At 40.7% G+C, this 19,493-nt stretch overlaps 2 protein-coding genes and 2 non-coding genes across 7 annotated transcripts in view; 3 read left to right on the top strand and 1 right to left on the bottom strand.

The window, feature by feature from the left end:
- The window catches only part of dmd (dystrophin), a 324,760-nt gene extending 315,612 nt beyond the window's left edge, over positions 1–9,148 (top strand). For all 4 annotated transcript variants that reach the window (XM_088074779.1, XM_042513262.2, XM_088074780.1 and 1 more), the window contains 3 exons: positions 372–486; positions 782–871; positions 5,526–9,148. In XM_088074779.1, coding sequence (XP_087930905.1) covers positions 372–486; positions 782–871; positions 5,526–5,644 — 324 coding nt within the window. In that variant the 3' untranslated portion in view covers positions 5,645–9,148. The remainder of the gene's footprint in view (positions 1–371; positions 487–781; positions 872–5,525) is intronic.
- A 733-nt stretch (positions 9,149–9,881) lies between these two features.
- Positions 9,882–9,952, top strand: trnag-gcc (transfer RNA glycine (anticodon GCC)). The gene has a single exon. It is a non-coding gene; the product is annotated as a tRNA-Gly (tRNA).
- A 193-nt stretch (positions 9,953–10,145) lies between these two features.
- trnad-guc (transfer RNA aspartic acid (anticodon GUC)) lies at positions 10,146–10,217 on the bottom strand. Its single transcript has one exon. It is a non-coding gene; the product is annotated as a tRNA-Asp (tRNA).
- Positions 10,218–13,443: 3,226 nt separating this feature from the next.
- LOC121962682 (TSC22 domain family protein 1) overlaps positions 13,444–19,493 on the top strand; it is a 30,987-nt gene continuing 24,937 nt past the window's right edge. Inside the window, exon 1 of the mRNA XM_042512929.2 lies at positions 13,444–16,201. Within this exon, the coding sequence (XP_042368863.1) occupies positions 14,205–16,201 (1,997 nt within the window). The 5' untranslated portion in view covers positions 13,444–14,204. The remainder of the gene's footprint in view (positions 16,202–19,493) is intronic.

Genomic DNA, 19,493 nt, shown 5'->3' with positions numbered 1-19,493 from the left:
GCTCAACATCTACTGTTACACGTGACCTTGAGCAAGGCAGTGAACCCTCACACACTTAAGTGACCAGAAGCACAAGACCCTTCCAGTGTGGTGGATTACTAAAACAAAGCCTCAGAGTTGATGTAAAGTTCCCACCAGTGAGCTCAGAGCTCAGACTGAAGCTGCTTCCTCCACACTGTCTGAGTGCCAGTAGCAGCTGACACACACAGTGGATCAGGCCAACTCCTTGGTCCCACACACACACTTCACTTCCCTTTTGACTCCTCTAATTAAGCTGTGTGGCAGGACTGCCAGTTTGCTGTGTATCAAATAGTGTATGTGTGTGTGTGTGTGTGTGTGTGTGTGTGTGTGTGTGTGTGTGTGTGTCTCAGACGGATTCCAAGGTGAACGGCACAGCACTGTCCTCTCCCTCCACCTCCTCTCAGCGCTCAGACTCCTCCCTCCCTCTGCTCCGTGTGGCTGCCAGCCAGACTACTGATACAATGGGTAAGTGCACACACACACACACACACACACACACACACTTTTATCCTTTAATATGCATCCACCCTTTTAAAAACATTGAAGGATATAAATAGAGGTGTTTGATTTAACAGCTTGTAGAGACCATGCTGTTGGACGGTGTTCTACATATGACTACAATGCCCTCTTTAAGTTTTTGTGTGTGTGTGTGTGAGAGAGAGAGAGAGAGTGAGAGAGCGGGGGAGAGAGAGGAGGGTATTTTGACTGGGCCTTATTTTAGTTCTGAAAGTGGAAAAACTTAATCTCCTTCCTATTTCAGGTGATGACGAGCTGTCCAGCCCTTCCCAAGATGCATCTGGTCTGGAGGAAGTGATGGAACAGCTCAATAACTCTTTTCCTCACAGCCAGGGTACGGGCACCAACACCAATGTGTCTTGCACATGATATCCACTTTTTCCTATACAAAATCATATAGTAATTAAATAGATTTATTAAGTTAAATTAAAGCTGGAGTGGGGACTTTTAAGTATACATGAACGTCAGTCACATTCACGCCGAACGAGTTTTCACGATGCTGATTAAACCTGTTGCAATCAGGAAAAGCTCTCTGTATTCACAGTGTGCTAGGCTGTGGTGCCTGTGGCGACCGTACTGGTGCACGGGCCAGAACTTAAGGTAGCAGGAAGGGGAGAGAGACCACAGTGACGGAGCAGCAGCTAGGACTGTGACAGAAAATCCTAAAAAGCGTCCAAGAAAAGTTTCTTTTTGGGGGGGGGCACCACTCTGGAAGGTAGGACTTAGGTCCAAAAAAAAGACTTGAAGATAGAGCTCCTGGGGGCGTTGCGGCGAATTCACCTGCAGACATGCGTCACAAGCACATGTCCACAGTGCTTGTGTAATTACTGTCTTTGCCAGGAGGGGGAGACAAAGGCACTGCAAGAATTAAAAAATGGTTTTAATTGAAGCGTTCCTTAAGGCATTTAACTTTGAGGAAAATACAAATTGACACAACTAATTACAGGACATTTCTTTGAAAGATACCTATTATTATGATCATTGCTAGGTAACTGTAGCCTAGAGACAACAGGAAAACAGGCCTGTGATGTAAGAGAAAGAGGTTTTAGGTCTCGTTAGGGAAATTATTTTCTGCTTCCACAGTGATTTCTATTCAAAGTGTCTGTGAAAAGTTTCCACCGATCAGATCTTCATTAGACACAGGCACCAATAACATCATCTTATACACAGCTGACTTGTCTTAAAAGGCTTTGGCTATAGGTCAAGGTCCCCGTGTACGTGTGTTCAGAGAGGATTAAACCATCATCAGACTCAGGTAGGACGATTTGGTGAACACTAAGACAAAAGCACACTGAATTACACATTTAATTGGCCACAATATAGGAAAAAAATACATAGGGCTGCAACTGGTGATATTTTTTTTATAATTCATTAAGCTGCAAATTGGTCAAAATAAAATCAAAATAAAAAACTGCCATCATAGTTAAGGAGAGACCAAGGTGATGCAGTCAGATGTGTTATTGTCTTTGTCATCCACCAACAAAATTCATGTAATGCAAAAAGGTAAAAACTCTCAAGGTCAAACTTTGGGCAAGGTAAAAATCTAGGATTTTTGCAACAAAAAAAATACACAGAATGACCATGTTACACCTCTTACAGAGTTAAGGGAATTGTGAAAATAGCAATTAATTATATAAAATTAGAACAAAATTGATAATGCAGTACTGTTTATCCTGCTTTTTTTTGGATAAGCATACATTTTCCTTTCAGTGAGATGCTCAAACTTAAACTTCATTTCAGCTGTAAATCTTAAAGTAAAGCGTTTCCTGTCCTTCACTTATTTTTCTCTCTGTTACCAACGCAAGGCTGATTTTTTTCCTCTTTCTTCTTTTCTTTCTTTCCTTTCCTCTTTTTCTCCGTGAGCCAGGAGGGAGAAGGGGACACCCATGAGAGGTTAGTGGCTCAACTTTCTCCCCTCACCTTCTCATCTCATTTCCATATAAAAATATACCGAAAAACACATGATTTACGTGTACTTACAGATAACAAAAATTTAAATGCAACACTTTTGTTTTTGCGCCTGTTTTTCAAAGGTTTTTGTTAAAGATATGTGTGTTTGTTTATACACAAAGACATCACTTTTTCTGGTCTCAAATTTGTTAAAATCTGTGTTCATGAGCACTCCTGCTTCTCTAAAATATTTTCTGTGATTAGACAGCATGATTACTACACAGGTGGCATGGAGTGATCATAATAAAAGGCCACTCTAAAAGGCGCAGTTTCATCTTGAAAAAAAAAGGCTTTTGTTAGGATTTCACATGACAAGCACTACAGAGAAATATTTCTGCTGAGCATCAAAAAAAGTGTTCGATCTTGAAACAAACCCGTGAAAAATGGGAGCAAAAACAAAAATGTTGCATTTAAAGTTTTTGTCAGTACATGATTTATGTACTAAAAGTGTGCCATTTTTGAAGTACTAACATGTACTTCATATACTAATGATATATCATTATTAGTATTACTAATGATATACTAAAATACAGTTAATTTGACTTCACTATAATATTTTAAAACACCATTAAGGAACACTTATATATACTAAAAAGAATCTGTTTTACTAATGCTGTTTTAAATGGACTTTTTCTACTTTATGTAACATTCAACCAATTTTTATATATGTTAATACACTTATATTACATAATGAATATATATATTTATTTAAAATCAGAACGTGGTGAAATTACTTTTTATGTATCATTTATCTGAGTTTGTATTTGATTGCATTGAAATGTGCATGTATTTTTTTAAGTAGACCAGTATGAAATTGTTGTATATTATATATTTCAGTACTTAATGGAATCTTAAAATGTTACAGCCAAATACATTAATTTTATTTAAGTAGTAGCATGTATGATAGACCAATGACATACAAACAAATAGCCAACTTTTAGTACATTGATCATAAGTACATTATATATGCTTAAATAAAGTCTACCTTAGAGTACTTTTTTTACCTGGGCCTGTAAAAAAGTATTTCCATTTCATGCACTTACCATGTATGTACCACTTTTGGCTTCTACCAGAACACATAATCATAGTCATGAGAAAAATATAATAATTGGCTTAATAGCGGGACTGAGGTTTGGCTGCTGTAGAAAATGCAACTTCGCACAAAATGTCCAAACGAGTGTAAACATCATGGTACAGTGATTCAGGGGTAAAAATAAAAAAACAATCCTCCGTCTCTTTCCCTGTCTTTAATTTCCTTTCCCTTTTCTGTCCTGTCACACTTCCGCTCTGTTCTGCACTGTGGGGAGTATGATGTGTGTGTGAATAGAGCATCTCTGCATGCATGTAGATTTGGGGTTCAGTATAAGATTCAGCCACAGTTTAATCGGATAAAACCAGTTTGTTGTAGGCAGAGTTCTGTGATTTCTGAGGCATAAATGATCTTTTTCTTAGAGTGGTAGATATCAACAGTGTTTCATTTAGATTAGAAAAAGAGAATTTCTCACTAATGTAAGTTTAGGCACTATAAAATGGTGTTATTTGTCCCTGCAAACATTCAGACAGGAACATTTGTTTACTGCTGTGCCATTTGCTGCATGCTCTTTTGTGCTCTACTTTGGCCAAGTAGGGGTGCTGTTGTAGTTTCATAACCAGACTTTACACTTCATTGATTTTTTCATTTGCTTAAAAAATGACAGATGTGGGCAACAATTCATAGATCTGGCACCAAGCCGGTCCTATTGTACATTTGAAGCAAAATCCAAGCAAGAGGGAGTTTGCTTGACATTTTATGATTCAAACAGCAGCATGGGGTTTTTTTATTCCGCAACTGAAGGCTTAAATCTTTGCTGATTTTGTGGTCATACTAAAACAAAAACCTTATGAAGAGCTTTTCAGTCAGAATTTACAAATCAGTTGTAATGGTAGATGCAAGTGGTCGGTGCAGGGCATCTTTGACCTCAAAACAGTTTGATATATGAAGCAAAGCCAAACATGCTGTATGTCAAACTCACCCTTTTTGTTCTGGCGGTGCACTTAAACCATCAGCGCTCTGCTCACTTGTTTCTGCATCCCTGCTGCATGCAGTGGGTTGTTACGTGAGTGTGGAATATGTTGGGGGTTGACTGATATGAATTTTTTGGGCTGATACCGTATTTTTTCTTAATCAAGGAGACCAATTAACTGATATTTGGACAAAACAAATAAACATTTGTTTGACACACTTTTTTTGACTCAAATGTTGGAATAACACAAACTCCAAAACAAAACATTGTTTAAATATATTTCAGCATTTATTTTAATCCTTTGAAACCTGAGAACATTGGCTTGACCTGAAATTTAGTTGTTTTTTTAAAAAAAGAAAGAATTTCTTGTCACCTTTTCCTTATTTCTTGCAGTTTGTGGGACTTTTTCCATGTTGCTTGTTGCTTCTTAAGTCATATTTTTAAAAGAAATCAAATCAGTTTGCTCAGGTTTCAGATGTTTTAAATGCACGTGAAAGGTGTTGGTTTAACTAAAAGCTGCAAAAAACATTACAATATTATCTTTAAATTGCAGGGAACACATTGAGAGTTGCAGGAGACCTTTACTGTGACAAAATTCAAGACATTTACATCATAAATTTGTGCAGAAAAGGCACAAACTGCTGCATAAAAATCAGCAGAATGCAGAATTAACCATTTAATGTCTATGCATTAGCATACCATTTTATTAACCTCAAATACCTGCAAAACTAATGACAATTTTCATTGATCTGGATGGTTGGCTGACGTTTAACACTTTTTGTCTAAGATTTATTAATGATGTTTTACTGAAATGCTAAATGTATTGAAGAACACCATTTCCGTCCAAGCACACCTCTCTTTTAAACATTCAAACAGTGCTAGCGATCAGCTTGTAACTTCAGGAAAGCCTCAGAGAGCTGCTAGTGTTGCTGTAGATGTCTTGTTGTGTATGTAGCACACACTGTGGCCCGTTTTAACTGTCATGTACCTGTGAGCTTGTGTTAACCAAATTATTTCCTTCCCCTCTCTCTGCAGGTCCCAGTATTGGCAGTTTGTTCCACATGGCCGATGATCTGGGCCGTGCCATGGAGTCACTAGTCAGCGTGATGACAGACGAGCAGAGCGCCGAACAGCACGAGGCCCTGCCTTTCTGATCCCGCCCCCGTTCAACCTTCATCCCTTCGTCCTCCCTCTCCTCTCCTCCTTTCCTTCCTACCTATCGCATGCTTTTCTAGTCAAAACAACTGGATTGGAAACACAGTTTACAAAGAGAATATATAACGTCTATTTTTGTGAAGGATTGCGGTTCCAGCAATGACGCGTAAAAAACAAAAACAAAAGAAAAACATTATACCTTGTAGATTTCAGTAGTTTCTTAAAACGTCCTGAAGTTGTTTTATTATTAACAGAGGCTGGTTTATAAACTTCTATGCAATTGTATAAAACAAGAGCGGGGTGATGGGGCAAAGAGAGATGAGATACAAATATGTGTGTTCAGTGTGGTCGAATAATTGCCATCTCTTTGTAATTGGGGAAACAGCAAAAGCATTTCAGACATTTGTATCAAAAAAAAGAATGATTGTAATCATAAGGGTGCTTTCTAAGAGAAAAATGTCTTTCTATAACAGCGTACACTACAGTCAAGGTAATGCAGGCATCCTGGATCTTTACAGTACGTTGTCTGTGAGACTGTGTGTGAGTTTCTGTGCGTGTACGTGTGTGTGTGTGTGTGTGTGTGTGTGTGTGTGTGTGTGTGTGTGTATGTGTGTTTGTGTGGTGGTGCCTAATTTCCACATTACATTACAGCTTTTTTTGGAGGCGGCTCTGGCTGACGAACCTCATGTTATATTTGAATTATTCATTTATTTACTCATCCGTCCATCTATCCATCCATCGATCTGTTCGTCATTCTTATTATTAACATCTCTATGGCAACAGTTTCATCCCTGTGTTTGTTTTGGGCACAGTGTACTGTGTGCTTAAACAGATGCTGTAACAGGCCCGATTCAGAACTGAGGTGAGTCAGCAAAGACATAATTGAACAACATTTGAACATTTGAAAAGACTGAAGACTAAATCACTTTTCTAGTTTTTTTGTCCTCAAGTAGTGGGGAATAATCTTATTGCAGTTTGTCTCTGATATTGTTTTCAGCACCAAAAAGGCCCAGAGTAAGTGAGCTGTCTTGCATTTGTCATCCTATTGACTCAAGATTAGATTTACTATTTGTACACTGTGTTGATTTTATATATACGTATATAAAATTAGCATAGCACATAAATGTTAGTGCATCATCTTTTAAACTTAATATAAATGTCACTTCACCCCGACGACTGTGAGGAAAAGCTGCAGCTGGTATGAGTCACAGTATAGATGCCTGTGCACATTAAAAGGATAGCTTGGATCTTTTGAAGTGGGATAGTTTGAGGAACTTATCCATAGTCAGTGTATTGCATACAGCAGATGGCGGTTGACTCACCCCCATTTGGGAAAGCAGTCAGGAGTAACGTCACTGAAGATCAGAAATGCACTGCTTTGCACGGGGGCAGCAAAATGTATTTTAGCAACCAAAAAACAAAAACAAAATCAGTTTAAGGGTACGCCATATTTCGATTATTTTCACAGCTTTATTATGCTGTCTAACAGTGATTTCCAATTGGGAACTTTTTTATTAATATCTGAGAAAAACAGTAGTTTAAAATCACTGAAGACTGAAGATGCTGGTCTACTGCTGCCTCAATCAGTTAGTTTGTGTTATTACGAGTTTGGCGTTGAAAAGGGTTCTAGCAGATTAAAAAAGGTCACACAGAACCACGACTAAGTAACTGATCGAGGCAGCAGCAGACCAGCAGCTCTGTATGCTGTGAGCCCAAAAGACTACTTTTGTCAGCAGAGTCTGACGGCTTTGATGCAATCATAGAGAGACAACTGAGGCAGTTAACGCCTCTCCTCTCTGAAAGGGCTGTCTGTGGCAAGTTCTAATTTATGAAATTATTCTAAATATAGCATACACTTAAAGTGATACGGACACTAAAATACGTTTTGCTGCTGCCTCCATACACAGCAGTGCATTGCTTAGCTTCCTTATCGGCACTCCTGGCACTCAACATGGACAATTATAAAGCAGCAGTTCAGAATATAAAAGGACTTAATATAGAGCACAAGTTAAAGGAGCAGCTGGGATCACACTTCACTTGTAATACACTGACTATGGATAAGTACCTCACACAACCCCACTTGAAAGAAATAATACCAACCATCCCTTTAAAAGCTCAGTCCAGTGATTCAGTATAGCATTTCAATGAAGGTGAGGGACTCATAAGAGACAGATTCTTAAAAGAATGGTAGAAGTTGACGTTAGAGATGCTGAGATATCCAGAAATTTTGTTACAATTCTGGGTAAAACTTTGAAAACACTGGATCCTACATTTCCCATTATGCGACTTTATAGCATATCAGAAAAGACCCTACATTTCAAAGTCCAAACTGTACATCCGCTGGTCTGCCAGTATCCCCTGCAAAAACTAAAAGTAGTTTTTGTTGAATAAAATGGAGCAAGTTTAAAGTTGCATCTTTTATATCCAAACAGGATATCCAAACTGCACTCTTCAGTTCTTAATCAGTCTTTGACAGACTCCTTCAGAAATGACTTGGGGGTTTTTTTTAAAGAAAAAAGTCCTGATTATTGCACTGGTACATCTTAAGTCAGGATTTTATTCAAATTTTGATCACTAAGATGCTTTCTAAGTGTCTGTCGACTCCACACAGTACACTGTTTATTAGTTTTTGTCTGAATTACTGTAAGAGGAACTTAGAAGAATGTGATTTTAATTGAATCTGAGCACTACAGTGTTACAAGGCTGCTAGTTGAGATTATTTTTGAGGATTTTTTTCTGTTTCAACGTTAACAGAGAAATATTTTGGGAAGTTTTAGGAAGCCCAGTAACGGAAGCTCTACCTCGTCTGAATTGTCAAAGTCCAGTTCGGAGGCAATTTCTCTACTGTACTCGACCCCACACTCCTCTCAGATTGTTTGTTATTAATTGAATATTGCTGGATGATTGATTAACGTCAGATATTCTATTCACTCCGTCACATGTTCTACTGCACTGTAGGAGCCTCCAGTCTGAATGTTCAGATGCATTTACTGCATTTTTAAAGTTTAAAAACGAGCATTTTACACAAATCAAACAAATCCGTGTGCACTACTGTCATACCTGGGACATACTAGATATTTGTTTCCTGTGTGGACGATGCGTTTATTCTAGAGGTGTCTTTTTGTCTTCGGTTTAAAAGCTATTTTGTTTTGTGCTGTGTGAGGTGTTACAATATTAGCATGTGTGACTAAATAAACTCCATTGTTATTTAATGTATAACCACTCAGAGAAGCTCGCGGTGAGCACTGCGGCGTTACACTCCTTTGTTTTTGGCATCCCATTATTGCAGTATGACCTAAGAGGGTTTTGTTTTGATCCAGACACTGGATTTGATTGATTTCTTCTTCTTTTTTTTCATTTCTAACATTTGTGTTTCATTCTCACATCATTTTTCAAATAACGCGTCAATACTTCACAACATATCAGATTCCACCAAATATATGCCTTACTACTGTATTATAAAATGCTTTACTGTATATCAATAAAGCACGCAGTTATGTTGATTTGACTCCCCTCTTTGATTTGCTGTTTGTTGTGTTTGTTTCTTAACAGGATTAGAATAAGTGCAGGGGTTAGCACTGCTGCCACAGGTTACAGGCCCTCCTGTGTGGCATTTGCATGTTCTCCACAAGTCAGTGTTGATTTTCTCCAGGTCTCCAGCTCCCTCCTACAGTCCGAGGACAGGCAGGTTAGGTTAACTGTTCACCAAGTTTCCCGTAGGTGTAAATGTGAGCATGAATGGTTGTCTGTCTCTATGTGTCAGCCCTGTGATCATCTGTTGACCTGTCCAGAGTGCACCCTGCCTCTCAACCAATGTCAGCCGGGATCAACTCCAGAGGATAAGTGCAAGGTACAATAAAAACATTTATTTTGAAAATCTAGTCCACACAAAAATAAAGTATCCTATGGTTTAACAGTACATGCCTGCATACATGACCTCAAATTTGGAGTTAAGTGCTACTGACAGCAACTTATACACATTTGTGCAAATACTTCATACAGAACAATTTATTTCTCTTCTGCACTGATAATGCAGCACAGAACACTCATGTTCCTGTTATGCCTTCATATGACCTTATAAACCGGACTTGTTACTCTTAAAATCTGGCGTGCCGTTGCACTCTTGAGGGACACAAAGTGGATCGGTGTACTGCCACTTATTTCGGCCGAAGAGGAATACGAAGGCAATATTACGTCAAAAACTGAGCGGTGGCTGTGGATGATATAAGCATGTGAGCATTGGTGGTTCAGTGGTAGAATTCTCGCCTGCCACGCGGGAGGCCCGGGTTCGATTCCCGGCCAATGCAGCTGACTTTTGTTTTGTTGACATTGTACTGTCGGGCTTTTTGCTTTGTGTTCTGACACGTCAGTCTGTGGGCCATCATAAAATTACTGTTGTAAAGGTCTTGCTCTTGTTGCCTCTTTGCCAGCCGATTCAACAACATTTTTTCGGCGTCTGGCACGGACGAGGTGAGGAGATGCTCAAAAAAGCGTACCGCACTCCCCGTCGGGGAATTGAACCCCGGTCTCCCGCGTGACAGGCGGGGATACTGACCACTATACTAACGAGGAGTCGTCTTTCTCATTGTAGCCCTCTGAATACTATAGTAGGGTTCGATTCCTGGTCAGTGCAACACTTTTGGTGTTCATTTAATTGAAATTAAACCAGTTTAAGATCATACACCGGACCGGCAAAACCGGAAATCAACCTACATCTAGACAACGCCCTAGTAGCAGAAGGTCCATCCATTTTGCATGTGTTTAATCTGGATGCTGCAGTAAGCAGTGCGTCATTCTCATAAGCAAACAATAAACTCTTCAGATCCGGCTTTTCAGCCTACAGGTGGTGAGGCTTCACTCAAAATAGATTTTGTGAGGAGTGTCACCTTAAGAATTGGTAAGTTGTTCTGTGTTTTCCTCTTTGACAAGTCACATCATTAATGTGGGTCTTAAATGTCATATCTCTGTTTCCATAATAATTCCTCTGCTGATGTTCTGAGGTTTGACGTTGTTAATAGAAAATATAAATAACATCACAGTTGAGACATGGAACAGATCACATGCAGTAATAAAGTTCGCCCTGGGGCAAATGCTTGCTGTTTTCTGTGAATGAATACATGTTAAGAATTTTCTCCTTTTTCTGTTGCAGCCATCCACATGCACAAAGCTATTATGTGTTGACAGAGAACCAGGCGCTACAGTCTCTGCCACTAACGCCTGAAGACGGGGAAACATGGTGGGCGTGTGAAAGACTGAGTCGCTGCAGGATATGAAAACACACCCAGACGCCCAGCTGGACATCTGGAAAACAATGCAACACCTGAAATGGTGAATAGGAAAACCACATCATGCAGGTAAAATTGTGAAATTACTAACAATTATTTGGGATGTTATTTCAAGTTATTAGGCATTATTTTGAACTACAAATATGTGCTTTCTGAGCAGTGAAATATTCTATTCATTATTAAATGACTTTTAAAGGAACTGATAAGTAATAAAATATATATTTTTTTATTTATATCTTTTTATTTATTTTCATTTATTTTATTTTTTATTTTTTTAAATCACACTTAAAGGGGCTATGATTGATATAATATATAGGGTTCAAGTTTAGTTATTTATTGTCCAATAAAGAACAATTACAAGAGCCAAGTTGCCATTGAAAAACTTGGGGTCACAGACTCTCTCCGACAACACAATTTGAGTATTCATAAAAATAAATACATAATAATAAGACATAATCACAGCAGTAGAATCAATAAGAGGAACTAAAAAAAGGCTGTGAGGATATAATATAGTGCAAGTTAAAATAAAGGATAAAATATGAAGTGATATAAATCAGTTGTTGCATGCAAAATGCAACAGGAATAAATTGTGGTAAAATACATGTTTAGTTGGACTGCAAATAAGTATGAATGAAGGTGCAAACAGTTAAGTTTAAAAAAAAGAAAAAGCGGAATTAAATACTTGAGGAATTTAATTACCAGAAATCAACAGAAAAATGTCCTTTGATTTTGACGGTTTATACATTTACATTAAAATGAAGTAGAGGATGACCTTGACTAAACACTAAAACTTCCAATCAGCAGATGCTGTCCAGGAACAGTCTTGACGTTCAGGTTGAACGTTTACAGAAAGCATGGCTGACGTCTCTCTGTTTACCCTCTGCGGTTTCAACATTATGCAACCTTTGGAATCAGACTTCAGAGTGGAACTTTCCCATCACTCGCCCTCCCCTGCAGGTGCATGTGGTGAGTTTATGAATAGCCACAACGCTGACATGTTTGAAGTGCTCTAACAGGCGTGTCTCACTTCTTCAACTTTTTTACCCCTTTATTCTAGCAACACATCAATCTGTCCTGCTGTCATGTGTTTAACATAAGAATTTGTTGCCAGAAGGCAAGTGCAAAACTGACAGGTGCTTAAAAATCTGAGTACTTTTTAATGGATCTGTATAGGGGGATTTGTATAAGAGCTGTCTTCTACCAAACAGACAGGACAAGCTGGTCCTATATGAGGAGATGATTCATCTGTCATTTTTGTGCCAGGACTTGTTTTACATGACATTTCAGCAAGGATTGGCTTCTTATCCTGCCCTTCCAAAGATTATTTGAATATAGAAAGCAAAGACTGAAACTTTTCTAAAAGGCAGTACAGTGTATTTGCTGTGAGGAAAATCAGTCTTGTTCAAGGGGTAACTTTAGTATTTTTCAACCTGGACCCTGTTTCCCATATTTTATGTCTATGTGACGGTAAGAGATAACTATTTTTGAAATTGGTCAAATATTGAGCGAGAGAAGCTGCAGCGAGAAACCTCTAAACTGGCTGCAATGTCACCATTAAGGGCAATTGTGCATCAATGTATGTCTAATCAAAGTCCTTGTTTTTGCCACTGACAGGCTCAGATTATTAAGCATCTACAGAAATGTTAATTAATGTGTGTTGTCCTCATAAATGAAGTGAAATGAAAAATGAAATAATTTTTACTCATTATTAAAAAATAAGATCCTTTTTGTTTCACTAGAAACAACCCCAAAATCCCAATCATCAATTCCACCAAACTCCATTTAAATAGACACAGGACTGCAAAATCTCAAAAATATTGGTAACATTTATTGTTTGCTAAACAAACAAATTCCTCTTCTTAAACTTGTCATGCTGGAAATCCAAGCAATTAAGCAATCTTCCATGTGTTTGACTCTAAAAAGGGTTGTTTTTTTTTTTCAACATTTGACAGATAATTATCTGTGTTTTACTGAAAGTGAAGGCAATTAGAAATTTGGTCTTAAACTTAAGTCTTAATGGCATTTTAAAAAGTCTTAAAAAGCCTTAAATATTACCTGCTTTAAGCTGCAGGTACCCTGACATTAGATAATGGTTTAATTTCTTATGCACAAACCAGGAACTTGGAAAATCAGTTTCCTCCTTTAGTTGATACTGCTTGCTTATAGTAGCACTTCCCAAACAGTGGGGTCCAAGAAAATAAATAAACACAACCTGGTCCAGTGCTGCTTTCAATTGCCTCCTAAATATTGTAAAACGGGGCTCTGAAATTTGGTTTAAGTGATAGATACTTTTGAAAACACCAAAATATCTTACAATGAAATGGCCACAATAACGGAAAACGACAAGTACATGATTGAATCGGTCTTTCTAAGAGGAAAAAATGACTCGACATCCTTGAATACAAGCTTGATTACATAGATTTTGTACTTTCCGATTTTCAGAGATTAGCCTGAATGTTGCACAAATCTAAAAAAAAGAAAAAATGGGCAGAGACGCGCATGCGCAGTGTCAGTGTTTGCGTTCCTCCTCCCTCCGCTGAGACTGACAGCCCGGCCGTTAGCTGCTGCTGCTCACCGGCAATGAGACAGCAAACACGGACTCCATAAGACGCTCCGAGATGGACTTAGCGGACACTTTTCACCACTACAAAGACGGATATTATCTGGACACCGTTGTCTGTTGACATCACACGGAGTTTATTACTCGCCCGGGTTATTTCTGTCTCGGGGAAAAAGGAGACTCGACGTCCGGGGAAAGGAATTGATGCGACGGCTGATTTCCTGCGACATTCACCGGCCAGCTAAGAAGCTTTCACATTCACTTTGAAGACCACCTGAGTACACTAATCTGGGTTATTTATTAATTTTTGATTGCTTGACTTTGACACTAATATCTGCGAAATACTCATAAGTAGTAAAGAGAGGGTACACCAAGTTCTCGGAGAGCGTAGCTAATCGCAGCTTTAAGCTAACCAACGGCTAGCTGAATTTCGCATTCTTTGTTTATTTTGTTTGCGTGGTTTAACTTAGTGTTTTTAATCTTTCTGGAGTTGGATAAATACATGTGAAAAGAAAAGGGACGTCGCTGTTACGATAAGTTTGATCGTAACTACAGCCTTTGGCGTTTAGCTGGATTTTTAAAGGACATAAATCATCTGACTTCTCACTTATGGCTCGTTAGTATCGCGGTACTGCAGCTGACCCAGCTAGCTAGCATCTGTTTTAGCTAGTCGGTAGCCACTGCTTGGCCTTCAGTAACCAGCTGACGGCAAAGATGCACCACCAGGACTTTTCTGGAGACCCTCCTGGGACCGGGAGTAGGAAAGGTTTTCACTACCGGAGAGGCAGCAGCGGTGCGTCCTCTGCAGCCGGCGGCGGTGGAGCAGTCAACACGGCCGACGACAATCCAACACAGGCTGGATCCAACTCTCCCGGACTGCACCACCAGCCTCAGTCTCAAACTGCCGGCGCCCAGGTAAAGAAGAAGAGTGGCTTCCAGATCACAAGTGTCACCTCAGCTCAGATCAACGTGAGCGGCAACAACAGCTTAGCAGATGATACAGAAAGCTATGATGATATGGATGAGTCCCACACTGAAGACCTCTCCTCCTCTGATATGCTGGATGTTTCCGTGTCCAGGGCCACAGATACAGGTGTCCCGGATAGAAGCTCTTCTGATGAGACACTCAACAGTCTCCATGGGGTTGACACACCTGGAATTGTGTCCCCAAACGAGCCCCTTCACCCTCATTCCATCCCTCAGGGGTCTCAGCAGCACGCCTCAATGGTAAACGGGACCATGCATCATCATTATTATCCTCAGCATCATCACTCTGATAGCATAGGAGGAGGTGAACCCTCATTGCCACCTCTATCCATCGCTCCTTTGGCTTGCTCCAGCCCAGCTCCCAAAGCCACGTCGAGCCAGTCACAGAGGCAACCCATGTTGGATAACAGTAAACCAGCAGGTGTATTGACCCAGCCACTAGCCCCTATCGTTGGTGCCGCTGATCCACATCTACAAGGCAGTGTGAACATTTCAAATATGTCTGCTGCTGCAGCTCCTCCTCCTGGGCCTGCAGGTTTTGACAGCACTACTGTGAGTGTGCAAATAGCTCCTGTCGGAGGAGGCCCGTCTCTTGCTGCTCCCAACACTCAAACCCAGCACACCCAGACAGCTACTGGCTCTCGCTTTAGAGTTGTCAAACTAGATACAAACTCTGAGCCGTTCCGCAAAGGAAGATGGACATGTACAGAGTATTATGAGAAGGAGGTTCCTCATCCAACTACAACTGAGGCACCAAAAGGTGCAGATGTGGCTGCAGAGACGGAGGCAGGTAACACTGGGATTAATCAGAGCGTACCTGTTGTACAGCCTCCTCACACGCTTCAGCCCTATCAGCCACCAAGCCAGGACTTCACCAGTCCACAAGCCATGCAGAGCCCACCACAGGGACTCCCCCAAACCACTCCTCTGACCTATGTCGCACCCCAGGAGGTTGTTGCTGGGGCTCACTTGCAGAAACCAGTGGCTCCTGTCACTCTCCCAACAGCAACACCACAAGTAAGTCAGCCTCTGCCTTTAATACCCCAGCAGCTGCCCTACACTGTGGATCCCCTGCAGGCTCAACCCCAGGGAGTTTACCCTGCTCCCCAGTACCACGCAGGGGTCATAGCACCAGGGAGTGTTCGACAGCCAGATTTTATCCAGCCCACCGCTCCCTTCCAGACCCAGGTCCAGCCTCCGCTACCGCATGTTACAACGGGAATCTCCATAGCACCAGTTCCAGGAGTCACAGCTCAGCCTCAGCTGCCACATCAAGGTCAGGTCGCCCCACCTGTCCAGGCAGCTTTTACAGGACAGCCACAGACCCTCCCAGCTCAAGCTCTCCCTCAGACACAAGTCCCGCCCCCCTCCACTGCCACAGTCCCAGTAGCACCCACACATGGGACCCCTTACATGCCTTTGACTGCACTACAAGCTGATCTCCAGCCTCTCCTAAATCTGGGTGCGACCCTTACACAGGTCCCAAGAGGAGGAAGCTCCATAAGGACATCCCAGCTGGAGGACGCCCAGAGGCTTCTGCTCCAGCACCAAAGTCTGCTGGGGCTGCCCAGGCTCGGGGTGGCCGCAGGTGGAGAGGGGGCTGCGGAGGCCGGCGGTGCTGCTGGAACGCTGGCCCACATGGGGATGTCAGCTGAGGCGAGTGCTTTCATGGCCGCGGCTGCTGCGGGCCTCAGGACTCAGCACGCTGAAGGAGAGGAGGACAGGTGAGGATGGATGGCCTGTGCTGCCAAATATGTTTATTCAGATGTTAACTCTGTTCTGCATGTTGTGTTTTTTTTCAGTAAACTTTCAGGCTTTTCAGTGTCACATCTCATCAAAATATACTTTCCTTTGCATTAATATTAAAAGGAAAAACATGATTTACAGTGTGATTATGGCATGGGGATACTCAACTTGCTGTGCTCTTATGGCGGAGGAGGCCAGGGGCCAGTTGCAGCAACCCCATGAATATTTGGAGGATTTTTGGATGTTTGTACGATTTTAGGAGTTTCAAGGACTGTAGGATGTTTCTTAGAGTTGGGGACATTTTTTGGATTTTAGGACATTTCTTAGATTTTAGAATATTTCTGGGATTTTAGAACATTCCTCACATTTTTGGATGTACAAAAACCATTCCCAGTTGAAATCACTTTATTTATATATTGTGAATTAGAAAGTGGGGGCAGCCTTGAGCTCACCTGCTGGAGTGGAAAAATATCAGTGGCTAGAGTAGAAGCGGTGGAGCTGCTGAGTCACTGAGGGAGCTGGTGACTCAGCACATGTTCTGCCCCCGTCGACCCCCTACCATGAAACATCCACCTCCATTAGCGCAAGACTCTTTGTGTGCCTTGCGCCGTCCCTTATTTGTCATTGCATCTCCCTTTCCCCTCAGTCTCCCCTCGGGTTTAGTCTTTTAATAGACACTGGATCTGTTGATTTGTAGCACCCTGAGAGAACTGTGCAGCAGTTTATTTATGTGCACAATTACTCAATCCTGTGTTCCTGTTAGTTTTGCGGCTTAAAAGTGATTGTTGCAGTTGCAGGTAGTTTCTAAAAACGCATGGTTGGTCTAAATAGAGTCGATGCCCTGGAAAAAACTCCTATGCCCCATTTGAAGATGCAGTGCTAGTCTGTCTTTATAGTCTGTGCTGCGGAGACTGTAAAGAGCCTGATATGGAGTTGTGCTGCATAAATCCAATAACCTCTCGCAGCAGAGAAATGGAGCACTGTTATGGCAGCAGTCTAGTGTTACCACTGTACTGTCACGCGTTCTGGTTTAGCAGGAGTTTCATGTTGTGAGTGCAACAATAATGCCTGCAGGGTATGGAGGGAGTTTGACTGTCAGCCTCACCCTGAGCGTATAACTGAAGTGAAATACATATGTTCTTGTGCATTGTGGCTTTTATTTAGCTTTTTGAAACTGTCATTAACAGTGCTTCCCCACTGTTCAGCCACTGGGTCCAGCTTTATCCCTAGTCATTAGTTCAAGGTCTGCATATGAGAGAAATTACTACAAATTCAATTTTATTTGACAAAACATAAATGATGTGTGGGCTTAAAACAGAATGAAGGAAAACATATTGCAACAATAAAGTGCAATTAATTAAAACTAGGGGCATTTTTCGGGTTTGAAGACATTGGGGGCTTTGCCCATTCTCTGTAGAAAAAAAATCCAATGTGGGTTTGAAAGGCATGGTTAATTTTTTGTTTCAATTTTGGCATTTTTTTTCTGTAAAAGGTCTAGGCAATGTTTTTTTATTATTATTTTTCTGGTGATTTAAAAAAAGAAAACGTGCCTTCCAACCCAGGGGGCCTGCTGAAATAAAAATTGCTAAAAAGACACTGTTTATTACAGCCAGAAACTGTTAAAACAAAAATTATCATTTGATTTTTAATTTTCCAATGGTCCTTGAACACATCACGTGGAACAAAAACTTCATGCATTTTCCCCAAGTCATTCAGAGAGGCTCAAGGAAAAAATATGTGTAGCTTTGGCGAGGGTCACAAAAAACCCAGAAATCTAACTTTACAGCAGGAAAGCAGACTTTACAAACTCGACATATTTGCGAGTCACCTGCAGTCCATTCAGAATGGACCAGTGACTCACCAGTTTGGAACCACTGGTCTGAAAGCTTCTTCCAAATATACAGTACGTGAAAAATGGAGACAGGCTTCTGAGTCTTCCCATGATTTAAACAGCAGTTGCTGAGTGAACCAGTAAACAAACCTCTAATTTAATTATCAGCACGGCAGGTTGTTGGTTAGCTAAAGCTAACTGTGTTTTTTCAGCTGTTCAGATTTTGTCTGACCTCGAGGAACGGAGAGACGGAGGGTGCAACAACTGCGGGTTTAATGTCGGCGTGGTCACATTCAGCTGCAGACAGAGCAGGGCTGTGCTCTCTGTGGAGGCTTTTGTCAGCACCCCATCACGACTGTGTGTCTTTTTCATGCTCTCTGGAAGTGTTTTTTCCGTCTGTCCGTCCATTTATCAGACCGTCGTCTTGTCATGAATTGGCCTCTGTCCTAGAGACAGTCTGTGTGTCTGCTTTGTCTAAGTCATGGTCATGTCATGCTGCGATCTGGCCATGTCACTGCTTTCTTTCTGTCTCTTATTCTCTATTAATCTCCCTTTGTCACTCTCTCTTTCTGTCTTTCTTTCTTTTCTAACACTAGTATGCTCTAATATACCCCTCTCCTTTTCCTGCATACATGCAAGGTTTTGCATGTATGTAGGAAATACTCACTAATACTCAGTCCTGTCAAGTTTACAGGTTTTTTCAATAGGTGTCTAAGTAATCTCATGCTTATTTATACACCTTTTGAAAACTGGGCAAATTGGCTTTATACATTTATTGATTTATTTTCAAAAACATGTGAAGAAGCTAATGAGCAACAAGGGAAGAAATGACCCAGAAGTTAGCAAGAAATGTGTAAAAGCAAAAAATAAGAAAGTTGCCTGAAAAAAAAGTTTAAACATAAATACATTCTGTATTTATGATCTGAGCAGCTAACTAACATAAACTCCAGCAGGTAGCCAACAGCCCAGTTTGGATGAGAGTTTGCATGGTAACCAGACTGGCCCTCCAGTTGAGACAGGCCTTTATTTTTCAAAATACGTCACCACACCCGGCTAGTTAAAGGGACTGGGGTTTTGACTGACGAGGCTTTTATTTGAAGTTTTACGGTAAGCAGATTTGCCAAGCTGGTTGTTGATTTGTGATACGCTACTTTGGTTTTGCGCATTTACCACTCGACTTTTGGAGGCCATTATTGCAAATTTGGGAAATATTGCAGACTTTTTCAAAATCTTTGCTTGCATATCTGTAAGTGTTTCTCGTGTAGTCAAACCGTCCCAGTTTCAGTAGTGCTGGACTCGTAGTGACGTAAGATGAGAGTGAATTGGAGTCACAAAACTTTCACTAAGTGTTATGTTCTTGTCTGAGGAAAACTAATAATGATTTATGTTGATGTATAATGAATAATGGTGGATTCGAAGTTCTAATTTATGGGCTGTTT

The sequence above is a fragment of the Plectropomus leopardus genome, chromosome 24, assembly GCF_026936395.1.
Source record: "Plectropomus leopardus strain MGB_pleo_1.0 chromosome 24, ASM2693639v1, whole genome shotgun sequence".
Classification (NCBI taxonomy): Eukaryota; Metazoa; Chordata; class Actinopteri; order Perciformes; family Serranidae; genus Plectropomus; species Plectropomus leopardus.
Note: the sequence above shows the minus strand (reverse complement) of the source record. Positions and strands in the feature narration are given on the sequence as shown.